At 40.9% G+C, this 15,916-nt stretch overlaps 2 protein-coding genes across 3 annotated transcripts; one reads left to right on the plus strand and one right to left on the minus strand.

Annotated features, from left to right (window-relative positions):
• The first annotated feature begins 2,181 nt into the window (after positions 1–2,181).
• LOC115754151 (chloride channel protein CLC-f) lies at positions 2,182–10,858 on the plus strand. Its single transcript, XM_030693111.2, has 9 exons — positions 2,182–2,880; positions 4,266–4,668; positions 5,647–5,841; positions 6,773–7,227; positions 7,383–7,487; positions 8,651–8,875; positions 8,990–9,202; positions 9,440–9,672; positions 10,385–10,858. The coding sequence occupies exons 1-9, from the start codon at positions 2,509–2,511 to the stop codon at positions 10,464–10,466; spliced, it is 2,283 nt and encodes a 760-aa protein (XP_030548971.1). The 5' UTR covers positions 2,182–2,508; the 3' UTR covers positions 10,467–10,858.
• A 249-nt stretch (positions 10,859–11,107) lies between these two features.
• LOC115754143 (probable WRKY transcription factor 34) lies at positions 11,108–15,568 on the minus strand. Of its 2 annotated transcripts, none has more exons than XM_030693099.2 (6): positions 15,104–15,568; positions 13,761–14,287; positions 13,355–13,537; positions 12,319–13,199; positions 12,059–12,217; positions 11,108–11,855 (listed from the first exon to the last, which is right to left on the minus strand). In XM_030693099.2, the coding sequence occupies exons 2-6, from the start codon at positions 14,220–14,222 to the stop codon at positions 11,285–11,287; spliced, it is 2,256 nt and encodes a 751-aa protein (XP_030548959.1). In that variant the 5' UTR covers positions 14,223–14,287; positions 15,104–15,568; the 3' UTR covers positions 11,108–11,284. The 2 variants fall into 2 exon arrangements, with proteins under 2 accessions (XP_030548959.1, XP_030548960.1); XM_030693100.2 differs by lacking the exon at positions 15,104–15,568 and adding an exon at positions 14,386–14,605.
• Positions 15,569–15,916: the final 348 nt, after the last annotated feature.

The raw sequence follows: 15,916 nt of genomic DNA on the forward strand, positions 1-15,916 counted from the left end.
ATTACTCGACTTCATGGCACAGCCATAGTGCGGCATGATTATAGTATATGAATGTTGGGTGTGTAGTTCATACTCCTATTAGCAGGAAAGCATGGGGTAAAGCTTTTATAGTTTGAGCCCGTATTTTAATTATAATTTAGACTTTGCCTATAAATAGCTACCGTTATATAAACTTTCTCTTGAAATAGAAAGTTGTAACAGACAAGTAGGGGTGCTAATTCTTGTGGTTATATATATCGGACATAACCCTAATTTAAGAGTGAATCAAGATAAATATTTATTCTCGCATTTCCTCTTTATTTTGTTGATAATTGTGCGCATAATCTTAACAATAAATATTTCGACCAAAAAAAAAAATCTTAACAATAAATACAGTTACCGAACGCATAGTTAAAAGCTTAAGGGAGTTCGCTCGAAGGTGACGTCAATGACATCTCGGTATGAGGCGGACAAGGTATCGAAAGTGTCCAATCAATCATCTATTTTGGTTTCGTTTTCCTAGCCGTAAATCATTGATTACCATGAAGGATATGCTTGATGCTAAAACGGTCTTTAGTATCAAACACTTAAGTTTCTCAGATTGTATCCATGGTTACTGCTGTGAGTCTGCCATGACATTACATTGAGAACGAGAGCCAAGTCAAAGATAAGGGTGCATTTGGTGACATTTCTATTTCTGGGTCAGATTACGCTAAGCGTGTTTCTCTAAATTACATTGTTTCTCTTTTTATTCTCAAGAACAAAAAAATAGATTTTTTTTTAATTATTGTTTGTGTTCTAAATCTATTCCCTGGTCATTTATCTATTTCAAGGAATAGAACACACACAAACAGATTTTTCTCTTAATTTTTTTTTTTGTTCCGAGAAACAAAAGAATAAAAAAAAATATAGAAATAGAAATGTTACCAAACTCACCCTAAATAGCTAACTTTTGATTTTTTTTTTTTTTTGTATTGAATGTCTTCACACAAACTTCTTTTCGACTGTTGTACAAAAGATTTAATATAGAAAGTAATGGTGCTATCGAATATTTATTTCAACACATAACATCCAAATAAATCAATTTTGCATGAGAGAATCTTTAAAATGGTAATGCACAAATTGAAAACCATGTCACAATAGAGTTCTTCACTATAAAATAAATCATCATTTGATGCTTAAAGCATTGCGACAAGCATTACCATAAAATCAATCAATGTATCTTGTGTATCTTCTTCTATGTACCTAAACCCAAAATCTCAATTCCCCTCGCTTTTTTGTTCTATTTCATTATCACCCTCGCATCAAATTACAACTATTCATTACTCTCTCAACAAACATTTAACCAATTATATGAACTTAATTATTTTTTTAGGGTTTCTTTCTTCTCTCTCGACAAACTCCCTCATCTCCCAAACTCTTCCCTCTTTTGAAGCTGAAAACCTACTTAATCTTTGTATTTCTTTTTTAATTTTTTCACTTGATTGTCTTTTTTTTTCTTCTCCCGACTTGTTTTGGAAGTTTGTGTTTGTGTGTATACATCTCTACAGCAGATCTTAGGTGAACGTGGAGAATAGTTCGGCCATTTACCTAAGTGACAACCACCGAGGAAGATATTCGCTACGTGGCTCCACAATCTCTCCGAGATTAAGCCGCTCTCCTATTCCATTCTAGATTTAGGTCAAGATCGGGGATTTCACTCTCTCGAACTACGTCTCTTTATAAATATGGGAGTTCCTTATAATTTTTTTTTTTTTTTTTTTGTAGTTCCTTACAAGTGTTTGATTTGTATTCTTTTAACATATTGATGTTAGTATTTCTCCAAATTGATGGTGATGAAGACATTGAACCTAAATGCGCACCGCAAGCCTCTTTGCAAATAGAGTGGAGATCTCGACGTGTGCTCATTCTTGAATTTAGTGATCGGTCGTCGATTGTTTACGGTGACAAATATGTCTTGAAAGATGAGAGTATGTTTTTATCTGGAGAGAGTGCTTTGATATTTGCTTTATGGCATTTTTGCAAATATTATGTACTTTTTTGTTGTATACTTGACTCGAAAAGAAATCACTTAAAATAATGGTAAGTGAGATTCCAATAACGGGGAAACACGGCGTCGTATCGTGCCTAATCATCAAATCCCGGCAAATCAGAGATTCTCTCCCTCTTTCTTTAATACGTTGCGCAAAAAAGAAATAAAATGAAAAGGCCAAAAAAAGGGAAAACAACTGTCGGATGGACGTTGAGTTTGGTCCCGCGATTCACCGAGAAGACGAACCAGAACCGATCCGGTTTCACTCCTCACCTTCAGCGCGAAAAGACGAACGAACGAACGAGATCTTCCGACTGAGAAGAAGAGGCGGCGGCGGCGGAAACCACCTCGCGGCCTCTCTCCTCCGTCATCGGCGCTCGCTGCTGCTGCTGCCTCCGCTGCTGATCCACCGCTTGCGATGCGCTCGCTGAATCCACTTTGAGGTTGCGGAGAGAGTGCGCCCGTTTTTTGCGGGCCTCCGTGCAACGTGCGGGGCGATGTCCGGGGCGGAGTACAGCGACCAGGGCCACCTGCTCAGGGCATCCGGGAACGACGGCGGGGAAGAGGAGGAACGCGATTTGGAGGCTCAGGGCGGCGGGGGGACTAGCAGCGGGAGGGGAGGCTTCAGAGATCTGCTCAAGCATCTGGATCGCGGGTTCTCGAGTCGCCGCCATAGCTTCAAGCGGCTCGACAGGGACAGGGAGCGAGATAGGGAGAGAGAGCATGCCTCGGCGAGGGACGAGGATCATCATTTCGACTTGGACGGTGATGTTTTGGGCGATAGCGCACCGCCCGAGTGGGCGTTGCTACTAATCGGTTGCCTTCTCGGCCTTGCAACGGGTCTCTTCGTTGCTGCCTTTAACAACGGGGTGAGTTGGATTTCCCTTTCCCGTTCCTCGATTATACTTTGGATCGATATGGTCCTGGTTTGTGCGTGTTTTTTCATTAGAAGCTACGATTTAGTGGGTTGCTCTGTTTAATTGTATCAACGCGCTCTGACCCATTCTCGGTTTTGGTTTAGATTATGAAGACGAGTATGGAAAAATAGGAGTAGATTACTTGGGATACGTGGAGTTTTTTTCATATTGGGGGAATTGTCATTGGAACAAGAAAGCGTGCATGCCATTTTTTGGTCGCTCTGTCTCTCATAGATACAAATACAATGGGTGATGTTCTGTTTATCATTATTCACCCTTGGACCTCTGTCCTCACGGGATTTTGCCAAAGGTTACGGTTAATGCTTAAGTAAGAGTTGCAGCCACTGGACTGTTTTACTCTCTGTCATATATAAGGAGAGAAGTCCATGATGGAATGTGAATAATATGCTTAACAAAATGGCGGAAAGATAGTCCATGATGGAATGTGAATGATATGTTTAACAAAATGGCTGAATCTTTCCCCTAAAGAAAAATGTCAATTATTGAATGTCTTTTGATTACCAAGCCGCAGTACTTGAAGCAAGCAAAAAGTTACCCATCAGTCTTGCCTTCCACAAAAAACTTTTTCACTTAGAGAATGGAGAACAGACAATACCTGGTGAGACTTAACTGGTTTGTCTGTTATGTTCAGTGAAAGCTCAGTCAGGTAGGCATTGGTAAGTTAATCCCTCTTTCATACTTGACCTACAATCGTCCTATGCGGTAAGGCACAGCATAACTAGAACTCTTTTGAGTGAAAGAGATCTACCAGGTAGTTATCATCAAACAAGATTTGGATCTGAAGTTTATCCATCAGTTCGGGTTAGATTGGAGCTGATGTGTGGCCAGGCAAATATGAGGGCTGGCCACCTTGCAATCAACTCCATGCTCATGTACAGTTCAGTGGTTGGAATAGGTGTTAATGAGACATAGCTTACTTTCTGTTGATTGATTAGGACGAGCTCTTTGCTAATCAAGGGCTTCACTTCGTGCTTATGGCAATCACTCTCTTTTCTGTGCTATATGTCTAATAGAAGCATCTTACTAAGCCAGTTGTCATGGCGTCTAAGCAGTTGTAGATGTAGGTTATATTTCCCATTTTCATGCATTTTGCTCGACTCTATTAGTGAACAAATACCGTATACTTGCTTGTGGTGAAGAAGATGTGTAGTCTTGTTGGGTGTTGTTGGACTTTTTATTTGCCACTTGAGAAATGTTCTCTCGGGTTCCATGTCATTTGTGGCATTGTCTCTTCTGTTATTTTCATTATATGCTTCTGATGACACGTTTTACTTTAATTGAATGTCTTGAGCTTTGACATCAGAGTGCATATGCAGGTGCATCTAATACATGAGTGGGCATGGGCTGGTACCCCAAACGAGGGCGCTGCTTGGCTTCGTCTACAGAGATTAGCTGATACTTGGCATCGCATTCTTCTAATTCCTGTAACAGGCGGAGTTATTGTTGGGATGATGCACGGTTTGCTTGAAATATTGGATCAAATAAAGCAGTCCATGTCTTCTCAAAGGCAGGGTTTTGATTTGCTTGCTGGAGTTTTTCCGTCGGTAAAAGCCATCCAGGCTGCCGTGACTTTGGGTACTGGTTGTTCTTTGGGTCCTGAAGGCCCTAGTGTAGATATTGGAAAGTCATGTGCACATGGATTCTCAATAATGATGGAAAACAACAGAGAAAGGAAGATAGCGCTTCTTGCAGCTGGCGCAGCGGCTGGAATTTCTTCAGGTGCTGAAGGCTTTTGAAAATTCAAATTGGACACGTTCTACGTGACCCGCTACATTATTTTAGCTAGCTTCTCTGAATCTGATTACTTGCAATTTTGATAGCTGAAGGCTTTTGAAAACCCAAATTGGACACCTTCTACGTGACTCGCTACATTATTTTAGCTGGTCATTGCCTCTCTGAATCTGATTACCCACTATTTTGATAGCTGTATGAAAACATCTATTCAGATGGAGGAATTTGTATTGTTTCATTCTTCACTTAGGAAGCTGAACAACCATTTTTTGCATTTTTTGAATTTGGCTATGAAAGCATACGATTTTCAAAGAAATCTTTGGATGGTTGCCATGTAATAATTTCTCACGAACAAAAGATAAAAGGTATATGGTATTTATGTGGCAGAAATTATACGATTTAGTTCTTTGGGTGTAGGAGTAATGTTCTATTTAGATGAAGTCAGTTTTTTATAGCCATATTCTCTTAGGTAGCATTGAGTGAATGTGAATGGCATTAGGTGAATTACTTAATGAAAGAACATTCGATTAGATCAGGCGGTGGTCGCATGCCTTGGTCTTTCTGTTTGAGCTGGGAATCTGGGAGTAGAGTTAATGCTGATATGTTGAATCTTTTTCATGGGAAAGCTCTGAAGGATCAGTTTGGATATTTTCTTTTAGCTTTTAGGGAGGTATACTGGTCACTGACTATAATTATAAGTCTATACAGTCACATGCCCCCTGCAATGATTTATCATCTAGATTTTTTTGCGAAATGCATTTCTCTACCTTGCATTATTGATCATTCATGACAAATTTGTGTAACATCATCCTGTTAAATCAACTTGTGTTTAGAAAAGTTAGAACCTGTTCCTGTTTTTACCCTTTGGATTCCATCCATCCAATGGATGCGGGCGATACATTTCATGGATTTTTGCTCTGAAAATTTTGTGTTATATTTAGTTAATTGTTCGTGGTCTTTTTGCAGGTTTTAATGCTCCACTTGCTGGCTCTTTCTTTGCAATTGAAACTGTTTTAAGGCCTCTTCGTGCAGAAAACTCTCCTCCCTTTACAACAGCAATGATAATATTGGCTTCAGTTATCTCCTCTACTGTATCAAATGTTTTACTTGGGACAGAATCAGCTTTTACCGTGCCAGCATATGATCTGAAATCTGCTGCAGGTGATTTGTCCTTCATTCTTCTGTCACCATCAGCAGATCTAATGAACTTAACTTCTTGTTAGGTTTGCAGTTTATGATGTGAAAAGTCCTTGTGCTTGGTCAGGAGACTCCTCTTAATTGCTTACCTTCTGAGCTGCAGGCATGAAGACTTGTTTATGAATTATGCATGATGTGATCTTTTAGTCTTGGAATACTCTTCTCCCGTGCATGCCCTCTGCTTTCGCACTTGCAGTATTCCCTTTATGGATGGGGACACTATCAGTTTTTGAAGTTGCTTTAGTTTGGTTCTTTGGCCGGTGGACTGGATGGGTTAATCTGCACTTTATGTTTGGCGTATTTTGTACAAATAAAGGCATAAGGAACAATATTTTAGCTGATTCGCAGTGGGCTTGACAAATAAAGCCCATATTTTAAGTCAAATTTATTCAGAAAAATATATTCCTTGCAATATCTTTTCCTTGCTTTCAAGGGGATTTGCTTCTTGACCTTTGGTAGGCTGCGCATGAGCATGTTAATGCCAATACCACGTACTGCTCCTTGGATAGTTCCAGTCAAAGTTGTTTCTCAGGTATTCAGTCCACCCTAAATGGTTTTGCATGCACTGGATGTCACACTAAAATAATCAATTTAAAACAAAGTAATGTCTGGCAGTGCATCAGTTTCTTGCAAATTATTGACTTGAAACTCTTTATCCCTGGATCCCTCAGTAGATACTGAATGATCTCCAGCTGTTGTCAATACTTACATTTGTAATAATACATGTAATTCAAAACAATAGTCACATGGCTGTCATTTGCATGCTGATAATTTGATGGTCTGTTTCTGTGTAAAGAGTAGTGATACATATCAGACAATAATACATGTAATGAACCACCAAATTTTCTGTCGAATTACGAATTCTTGACGCCCCTTTTTAAATGATATATTGCAGAGCTCCCTCTGTACTTGATACTGGGAATGCTATGTGGTGTAGTAAGTGTTGCCTTCACCCGCTTGGTTAGTTGGTTTGCCAAATCATTCGAGTTTATAAGGGAAAAATTTGGCCTTCCTACTGTTGTTTGTCCTGCTTTGGGCGGTCTAGGAGCTGGCATCATAGCTCTTAAATATCCTGGAATTCTTTACTGGGGTTTTACAAATGTGGAAGAAATTTTACATACTGGGAAAAGTGCATCTGCACCTGGAATTTGGCTGCTGACACAACTGGTAGCGGCCAAAGTTACGGCTACAGCATTATGCAAGGGTTCTGGTCTGGTAGGCGGCCTGTATGCACCAAGTTTGATGATTGGTGCTGCTGTTGGTGCCGTATTTGGGGGCTCAGCTGCTGAAATTGTCAACTCCGCCATTCCAGGCAATGCTGCTGTTGCCCAGCCACAGGCATATGCACTGGTATGTTTTCTTGCCGCACGGGTATGTGTATGTGCGCTTGTCTCTATATGTACACAAAAAAAATTTCGAACCCCTGCCCTGAGGTTTGAGAGAAGTCTTATGATTCTATTCTCTAGTCAAAGTTGGTTCTCAAAAGCTTCAAAATATTGCTGCAGGTTGGCATGGCTGCTACTCTAGCTTCTGTGTGTTCAGTGCCATTGACGTCAGTTTTACTTTTGTTCGAGCTGACAAAAGATTACAGGATATTGCTTCCACTCATGGTAATTTGTTTTTCTAATATTTTGCGTTCATGGGGGTGCTATGCTGCTAGATCCATCATTTGTAGCATATTGCAATGGAACATTGTCCAATTGTTGGCTAAAGTACGCTACAAGTGCCAAAACTTGTGTACAGCGCTTACTTTACAAAACGATTATTTAAGTGCCAAATTTTTTGAAAAACGCTCACTTCAATGCTAACTCCGATTTGAGCTGACGTGACTCATCGGAAATCTAGCATGGCCTATTTTTTATCAGTATTTGAGGTAATGTGGCTCGCTGGAGTTGGAACTGAAGTGAGTTTTTTTAAAAAAACTTGGCACTTAAGTGATCGTTTTGAAAGTTTTGGCATTGAAGTGGTTGGTTTTCAAAAAATTTGGCACTAAAGTGATCGTTTTGAAAATTTTGGTACTAAAGTGAGTACCGTACACAAGTGTTGGCACTTGTAGTGTACTTAAGCCTTCAATTGTTTGGTTGTTGCATTACACATTTTTGTTTTCAGGACAGGTAGCAACAGGTTTTTCCTTGCTGATGTTGCTAATTATGCATATAGGCTACCTTTTTGGGTATGTCAGTGTAAAGATACTTCCTTGTGGAGAAAGATTCTAAGTTAGAAAACTGATAGTTGTCTCCCCTAACAAAATACATTTCCACCAGAACTAGTACCCTCCATTTTTGATAGATTATAAGGGTAAACAAGGTCCATGCCATCGGGCCATCATACTCTTGAGAGCTCCTCCAATGCAATGCCCATCATTCAGATTAAATGGCTGTTTTGTTTCCCATTATCCCTTGTGGAATCTGAGAATGACTTTCCCTGATTCAACCATCTTTTCTAGGGGTACTAGCTGTTGACCTTATTTTGATGTAAAATGCAAATGGCTCTAAACTTTTTCCTGCTAGTCATCACACTGTCCAGACGTAATATGGCTGCAACATTGGCCTGTCAGTTACTCTGGCATTAACATCTTTTGTTGTACATCTTCATTGGCTTCAATTGCTAGTTTACTGTTCACCATGGTACAAACTTGGTATGTTTGTTGCACTTGTTACTGCTTCATATTGCACAGCATCAAGCACAGTCGGTTTCGTGGTGATTTGTGATTCATAGTGAAATCCAACTTTACTTAACTCTGGTTTATTGATTTTGTTTGTAATAATTTTAGGGAGCTGTTGGATTAGCAATATGGGTGCCCTCCGTGACAAACCAAGCCAAGGAGACGGAGGCATCTGATGCACGAACTCCACAAAGAGGCTATTCTTATCTTTCACATGCCGAAGACAAAAGCGATGGTGAGAGGAGGCATACCGAGGGGCATGGTCTAGAACTCCCTTCCATTGATGCTCAATGTGAAGTGGATAACGAAGATACTCTTTTGGCTGATCTGAAGGTTACTTGATGGTTATTGTTACTAATTGAAGTTCGAATGTTCTCTTCGATTATTTTTCTGACCTGCTACATTTATCCTAATATTTATTATTTGGCTTTCTATGTTGCACTTCAGGTATCTCAGGCAATGTCAAAGAAGTATGCGAAGGTTTCTCCTGCAACAACCTTGAAGGATGCCAGTAAATGCATGCTTGATAGCAAGCAAAATTGTGTGATTGTGGTTGACAAGGAAAATCTGCTTGAAGGGATATTAACATATGGCGACATAAGACGTCATTTATCGAAAATGCCTACTGATGTTTTGACCGGTGATGCTGCATTAGAGGATGTATGTGGTTACATAATGCTTCCCGTTCTTACTGTATATTTATTATTCCTCTCGAACGTCATGGTCAGTCTGTAGCTGTTGATGAGACAATCTCTGCACTGGAATTCCTTTTTTCTTTGGCCAATTGAAGCCTGGACTTCCCGAACCAAATGCGCCCCCGCGCCCCCAACAAAACCCAAAACCCCAAGGGTCCGTAATTAATCGCTTGTCTGATTATTTGGATTGTAACTTTTACAGGCAAATACTTCTCTCGTTTCTTCCATATGTACAAGGAAGATAACTTATCGTGGCCAAGAGCGTGGACTTCTAACGTGCTACTCGGACACGGATTTAGAAACGGCAAAAGAGTTGATGGAGGCCAAGGGGATCAAGCAATTGCCTGTGGTAAAGCGTGGTGGAGAACCGCCAAAAGGACGAAAGAGAAGGATTGTAGCTATCCTTCACTATGATTCAATACAGACCATTCTCAGGTTTTTTCCATCTTCACAACTTTAATGTTGGGGATTGTCTTCTGTCGTTGATTGTTTAAGTAAGTACTAACAAGATATTCCCGTCTCATTCCATGGGATGTTTTCTTGTTGCTGGCCTCCTGAAACATAGATCTGTTGAAAAGGATGGCTGCTATAAAAGTATAAGGGTAGCTTCAATGCAATTGGAAAAATCCTACAAGTTTCGTCGGCATATCTTAAGACCACATCATGTCTGAATGAATTTTATGCTGCAAATTTTTTAAGTTTAGGTACGTACTGGTGAAATAATTGGTTGTATCTTGGCAGATGGTTGACACTACTGTGCTTAACGGGGTTGGTTTATTTGCCATTGAGACTGTCACGGTGTGTGAAGGAAGTGATCACTGGCAACCTGGCATGTCTGTGACCTTTCTTCGAACTGTTACTAATCTCCTAGGAGCCTTCGGTCTATTCATAATTACTGATGTGCTCCTAACAAAGATGAAAGAAAAAAGAAAGTAGTTGAAATCCTGGCCTGTCAACAGTAATTTACTTCGTGAACCTATCATGAGTCGTCCGCTATCAGAATTGCTTTTTACTCTATTATGCACTTCGGCTTATCTTGCAAGCCCATGCTTTCGTAATGTCGACAGTGATTTCTATGTAATAGAAAGATTTTCGCATCTGACTTTTGCTTCATAACATCAAGGCTGACATTCCCATGTTAATGCAGAGATGAAATAAAGCACCGAAAAGATGTAAATCAACGCAGAAAAGAAGGCAATCTTGAAGACTCCATCTCAAACTCCCATTAAGGAGGGTACTCATTTGAAGAACCTTTTCCCTCTACGGCCAAACTGCCAGCAATTTTTAGTGTGTTCGCTGAAAGTTTGCCTCGTCCTGACTGCGATCCAGTCAGCAGGGTCGGTTGATGATTCTTTGATTCATATAGCCGACCAAAAGATGCATTTTTGTAATTTACTAGAATTTATCGTGTAATTTTTTTTCGTCAGTTCTATATACAGTTTATTCCTGGTCCTTCATGGATGACAAATGTGGTGGGTCGATAATAGAAATAGTCGCACGAAATGGACATGCATCCAATAGTGTAAGAAAATTAAATTCCCTGCGTCCTACAAAAGGTGTGCCATTTCCCTCTCAAACCTTATATTCTACAATGAATCATTTGAAGCCAAGTGCTGGATGATTTATCTTGCCTCATTTACATTTGTTAAGGTAAATGAACATCGCAAACTTCTGTTCGAATACAGCAATGTAACCTACATTTTGCATCCCAGACGCAGCTCAATGTTCTTTCTTTTCTCCTACAAAGCTTTTGATGAACTTGGCAGCTCAATATTAACTCAGCATGCTTTTTGGTAACAAATTCTGAGACAGCGATGCTTCAAATTAGCAACTACTATGTTACATGAATTTGAGCAGCGCGCATCATTGCACAAGGCGATGCAGACTATATTGTCAAAACCAGGAAGGAATGTCATCAATTCTCAGAACTTAGTTAAACAAGCGGAGCAAAAAAAAAACAGGAATATGTATCGCTATTGGAAAGCTATATGCTATGAGGTGATGTTTCTTCTCTTTAAGCAAAAATAGAAGAAGAAAAGGGTGAAATTTACATCTGAGGTCCAAGCGGCAGTCTACTCATAATGTGCTGATAAACCGATGAGTTGTTAGACAGGTTCAGACCAGGCTCAGATATTGGCTCGGCCTTCGGTTCTCCTTTCGGCAACATGAATCCCATTTCATGTGCTGGGCGCTGCTGAGCCAGAAATGGATGAACAGGCAAGATTGGAAGATTGCCCTGGCCGGGACCCAACCCAGCCATCGCAAGATTCGCCAGTCTGGGCGGATTCATTGCAAAGGAAAATGCGGGAGCAGGGCCTAGTTGCTGCCTTCCAGGTAGGCTAAACGAACCTAACGACCCAGGCCCTTCGTACCTCGCCATCATGCTATGGACTTGTGAGGGCTCGGGCCTATGGACTTGAGTCTGAACTGCAGAGGTGGTGGACTGGGTTTGTATGGCGCTAGATGCGCCAGAGTTGACATGGCTGCTATTCCGAGCAGCAGGAACATCATGATTATGCTTCCCTTCATACGTAGTAATTACTGACTTGAGGTCATGCGACGCCCTCTCTACGTGCTTCCTAACCGTGCAGCCGGCACTTGTGCACTTGTAGTAACTCCTGCACCGAAACCAAAGGTCTTCAGTTTCGAGTTTTGCAATGTGAGCTTTCGAAGAAAATAGAAATAAATCTCACGATATATGGTCATTTACTATGCGCTCCCTTGGTTAGAGGGACAACTTTTCTCACTTCACTTTGGATGTTACTGCAATCTACAACAAGAAAGTTTCAATTTCAAATGGGGATATGTAAATGCAAGTGACCTTGGGTTCGGGTTTCCCTTCACAACTTTCTGCCCATACTTGCGCCAGCGATAACCGTCATCGAGAATATCTACCTCACTGGTCGTCTGGACAACAACTCTAGGCTCGCGAATGGCTCTTGAAGCCCCACTCATATCAGTTGCATATGCTTCAATTTTCCTGAAGAACCATGGGATGAAGAGATGCTTGGATTCTCTAATGTCAAATGAAAGGAAAAATGGACCAAAAGACACGTGCAGAGAACAGGGAGGCATTAGTACCTTCTCTTTGAATCGGATTCATCTTCTTCTCCATCACAAGCCAAAGATACGCTGCCGTGAGTCTGCTGCTCATCATCACATTCATCATTTGAAAAAGTAGAGGACGCATCCACCTGATCCCCCAATTCCAATTGATTACCACCATTATGTACCTGTAAAGAGGTCGGAGCATTGCTAAATTCGGGGCCATCAGATGGTGATGATGTGACCTCGAGGTTATCCTGCCTCCACTCAGGACCTCCCGTACCAACAGTTTTCTGCATATTAGCCCAAGCTGGATCAGTGTCAGTAGCATTCTGCGAGCCCATCTGTTCTGGAATGTCCAACTGCATGTCACCGAGGGAATTGGCTCCCCCAATGACAGATCGGCGGTTAGGTGGAGGTTTCGGGTGATTGTGGGCCCCTTTGTAGATTATTTCCGTAATATGGCCCTCGTGAGATCGTTCCACCTTCTTTTTAACTTGACAGCTGGGATGAGTGCACTTGTAATAACTTCTTGGATACTCACTTCCTTTGACTTGTTTCTGTCCATATTTTCTCCAGTTATATCCATCTTCGGAAAGGCTCCCACCATTAACACCTACAAAGGAATCTCCGCTGACTCTTTGGTCTGCCTCATCATCTTGTTGCTCGTCCAGCGGAGGAGAATGTTCAGGATCACCACTAACAGTACCGAAGTTCCTTTGATCAGATGGCACCCCTTCATGACCAGCAACTTTTTCTGTCGATGACCTGGAAAAGTCTCCCTGAAATTGGAATCCGCCTCTATTCTGGGATTGCAATTTGGTTGGTTCCACATTTCGAGATTGGACAGAATTTTCTGACTGAACTGAAACCTCAATTCTGGGGAAAGACTGCTGAGGAAATGTGGCATGATTCATCTGCATGTTGATTGTACAAGACATAGACTAATTAACAGAAATAACAGTGTCTAAATTCTTGCCCATCTTTCAAAAATTCACACATCTCATAATTAGCTTGAGACCTATTACTTGAAAAACATTTATTTCCAGTATCTAAGAAAGAAGACAATTACTTTGCTCCCGGCACCAAAAAAGGAGGAACTCGATTCACCAAGAGGCTTGAAAGCAAATGATGAAGAACTGTTGTCCTCGAATGGGTTATCTCTACTTGTATCTGCATCTAATATCAACCCGGAGCTCTTGCTATTATTGTTAGGGAAAAAAGGGAACTTCCCTGTCGTTGGAGAGGGCTGAGCCTGCCAAAGACAGAAGGTAAAGTCTCAAGCTCGAGAAACCAATTTTTCGCACACTTGCAAGCACATCAACAGCTACACAGTACTTTAGAACCCACCCGCAGAATATATAATTTCACCAATCTCCTTTGTCACACACTCCATAAGTTCATATAAACACGCACCATCCAATCTGAACCTTAAAAAGACAGCCCAACAACGACAGAATCATCAACCTCAAGCTTACCAGTGAATTCGAGAGGAAAACTGGGGAGTCAAGAAGTGTTGTAGGACTTAGACCAGGAGGGATCGTCAAATAAGGAGACCTAACATCAGGATTCGACGAAAGATCAGCAGATCTAATTCCCTCTGTATTTAATCTTGGGGCATTAAACCCAGCTCGGGCTGCCAACCTTTCCACAAGACATCCACGCGAATACCCTTTCTGCTCGACAGCCGAGCCGGATTCACTGGAATAGTCACCACCACTAGGACCAACTTGTTTTGTGTCCTTGTTTTCAAAGTTCCCCATCGTCATCCTCTCTTGAGATCCTAGAAAAAGCCCCCCTGTCTTATTGTTTCCAGGAGCTTCCAGTCCTGACCTCAAACCAATGTCATCACCGAGCAATGCAGTGAAAAAGGTTCTAGGGCTCGGACTTGGAGGCACCCAATCACCAATCACAGCAACATTATCATCCATCCCACTCATGATGTAGCTAAACTTCAGCTCAAAGTAAGGACAGACCGAAAACTATCGCGGTGTTGTAGAATGTTCTGAAAAATCCAAACCATGCAAGAAACGTAGGAGATGTAAGAAAAGGTACAGCTATAACGAACTGCAGCTTGAATGAACACATGAAATATGTTTCTACTGAAATTCGACAGAGAACGTGGATTACGAGATAAAGGTTCCTTTGAGGCTTGCTCAAATCAAGCAGGAATTACACAAGAGCACAAAATATATCCAGTTAACTGCTCGGTATATTTCCAAATCAAATCAATTCCAAGAATCTGAGAAGCATAGCAACTCCTCCGAAAAGAAATTCAAGATCAGGAAATGATCTGTAAACAAAATACATTATCACATGGAAAACAGAAAGACAAGAAATTTACATTTTTTTCTTCCTGTCCTTTGCACGATTAATACTTTAAAACAATTGGACACAGAGAAACCCACAAACTAGCGAAAAGACTTTCAGATTTTCTGACAGGAAATCATGGATCGCATTCCAAATTTGGCCAAGATCCGTCAATGACACGACGAAATTAACTGACCGCGCGATCTAAAAATAGGGAAACAAAAACATCCCACAATGTGGAAACGTGTCTGTCAGCTTCCAGTCGACAGAAAAGAAAACCCAAAACAACAAAATTACACCTTTCCAACAAAAAGTGAATCAAAGCATGGCCCAGAAATGCACATACAGAAAGTGAGGAACAAAAACACAAAAAAATTCCCAAGATTTCAGAAGCAAAAGAAGGTAAGATAACAACAGAACGAACCCCAAAAAAAAAAAAGAAGAAAGAAGAAGAAGAAGAAGAGTAAAAGCAAGACGAGAGGCGTGAAACTCCACCATTAGAAATGATTACCTGCTTGATTGTGGAGTCAATGCTGCGATGATTCCAAACAGGACCTGCGCAGCAACACCCCCCACCTCCTGAAATGCAAAAATTGAGCCGACCCACTTCTCAAAATCCTCTCTTTTTCGAGCTTCTGCTCCGTCCCTTCTCTAAAATTCAGTTCAATGGGGAGAACATCCCTGCTTCGTTTCTGGGTTGTCTGGAAAAACGAGGTTAGAAAAAAACCAAAAACGCCACGCCCCACTCCTTTAACCCCTCTCTCTCTCTCTCTCTCTCTGCGCGTCAAAATGATATCATTGTGTCCTTTGAGGAGGAATTTGAAGCGGGGGATGGGGAAAAAACAATATTGTCTTTTGTATTAAAAGAAGAAAAAGGAAGGATGGGATGCGTAGAAACAAGAACGGTGGTGGACCGCGAGAGGAAATGGAGATGGAATCTTTGAGAAACAAGAAAGAGATGGTAAGGAGAAACTAAAAAGAGAGGCCTTGCACAGTTTCACACACACACACACAAAATATATATATTTAAATTTTTCCAAAGCAATTATTTATTTGTTTATTATTTATTTATTGGTCAAAAAGGAAAATATTTATTACTGTCTTGTTTTTTGGTCAAGTTATTTATTACTCTCTGTTATTTGGAAATTTTCCCCGTGCAAAATCTTTATTTTTTTTTTCCAGAAGGCCTTTCTGGGCGTCCTGGGCCCAAAATTTGGGCCCAAGTAGGCTGTCAAATCACAGCACGACATCTGTTGCTGGGGTTGCCATACAGGGGCAATATTGTCCTGAAAAAAAGAATGCGATTGGTCCACATTGAGCACTT

The sequence above is a fragment of the Rhodamnia argentea genome, chromosome 2 (assembly GCF_020921035.1).
Source record: "Rhodamnia argentea isolate NSW1041297 chromosome 2, ASM2092103v1, whole genome shotgun sequence".
Taxonomy (NCBI): Eukaryota; Viridiplantae; Streptophyta; class Magnoliopsida; order Myrtales; family Myrtaceae; genus Rhodamnia; species Rhodamnia argentea.

What these genes read in the sequence shown, in the direction of transcription:
- LOC115754151 (XM_030693111.2), top strand. Translation starts at nt 2,509, where the DNA reads ATGTCCGGGGCGGAGTACAGCGACCAGGGCCACCTGCTCAGGGCATCC. An exon ending in AGCGGCTGGAATTTCTTCAG is followed by an intron (nt 4,669 to 5,646) that starts GTGCTGAAGGCT and finishes GTCTTTTTGCAG; the next exon opens with GTTTTAATGCTCCACTTGCT. An exon ending in TGATCTGAAATCTGCTGCAG is followed by an intron (nt 5,842 to 6,772) that starts GTGATTTGTCCT and finishes GATATATTGCAG; the next exon opens with AGCTCCCTCTGTACTTGATA.
- LOC115754143 (XM_030693099.2), bottom strand. Translation starts at nt 14,222, where the DNA reads ATGAGTGGGATGGATGATAATGTTGCTGTGATTGGTGATTGGGTGCCT. An exon ending in TTTTCCTCTCGAATTCACTG is followed by an intron (nt 13,538 to 13,760) that starts GTAAGCTTGAGG and finishes TGTCTTTGGCAG; the next exon opens with GCTCAGCCCTCTCCAACGAC. An exon ending in GAATCCGATTCAAAGAGAAG is followed by an intron (nt 12,218 to 12,318) that starts GTACTAATGCCT and finishes ATGGTTCTTCAG; the next exon opens with GAAAATTGAAGCATATGCAA.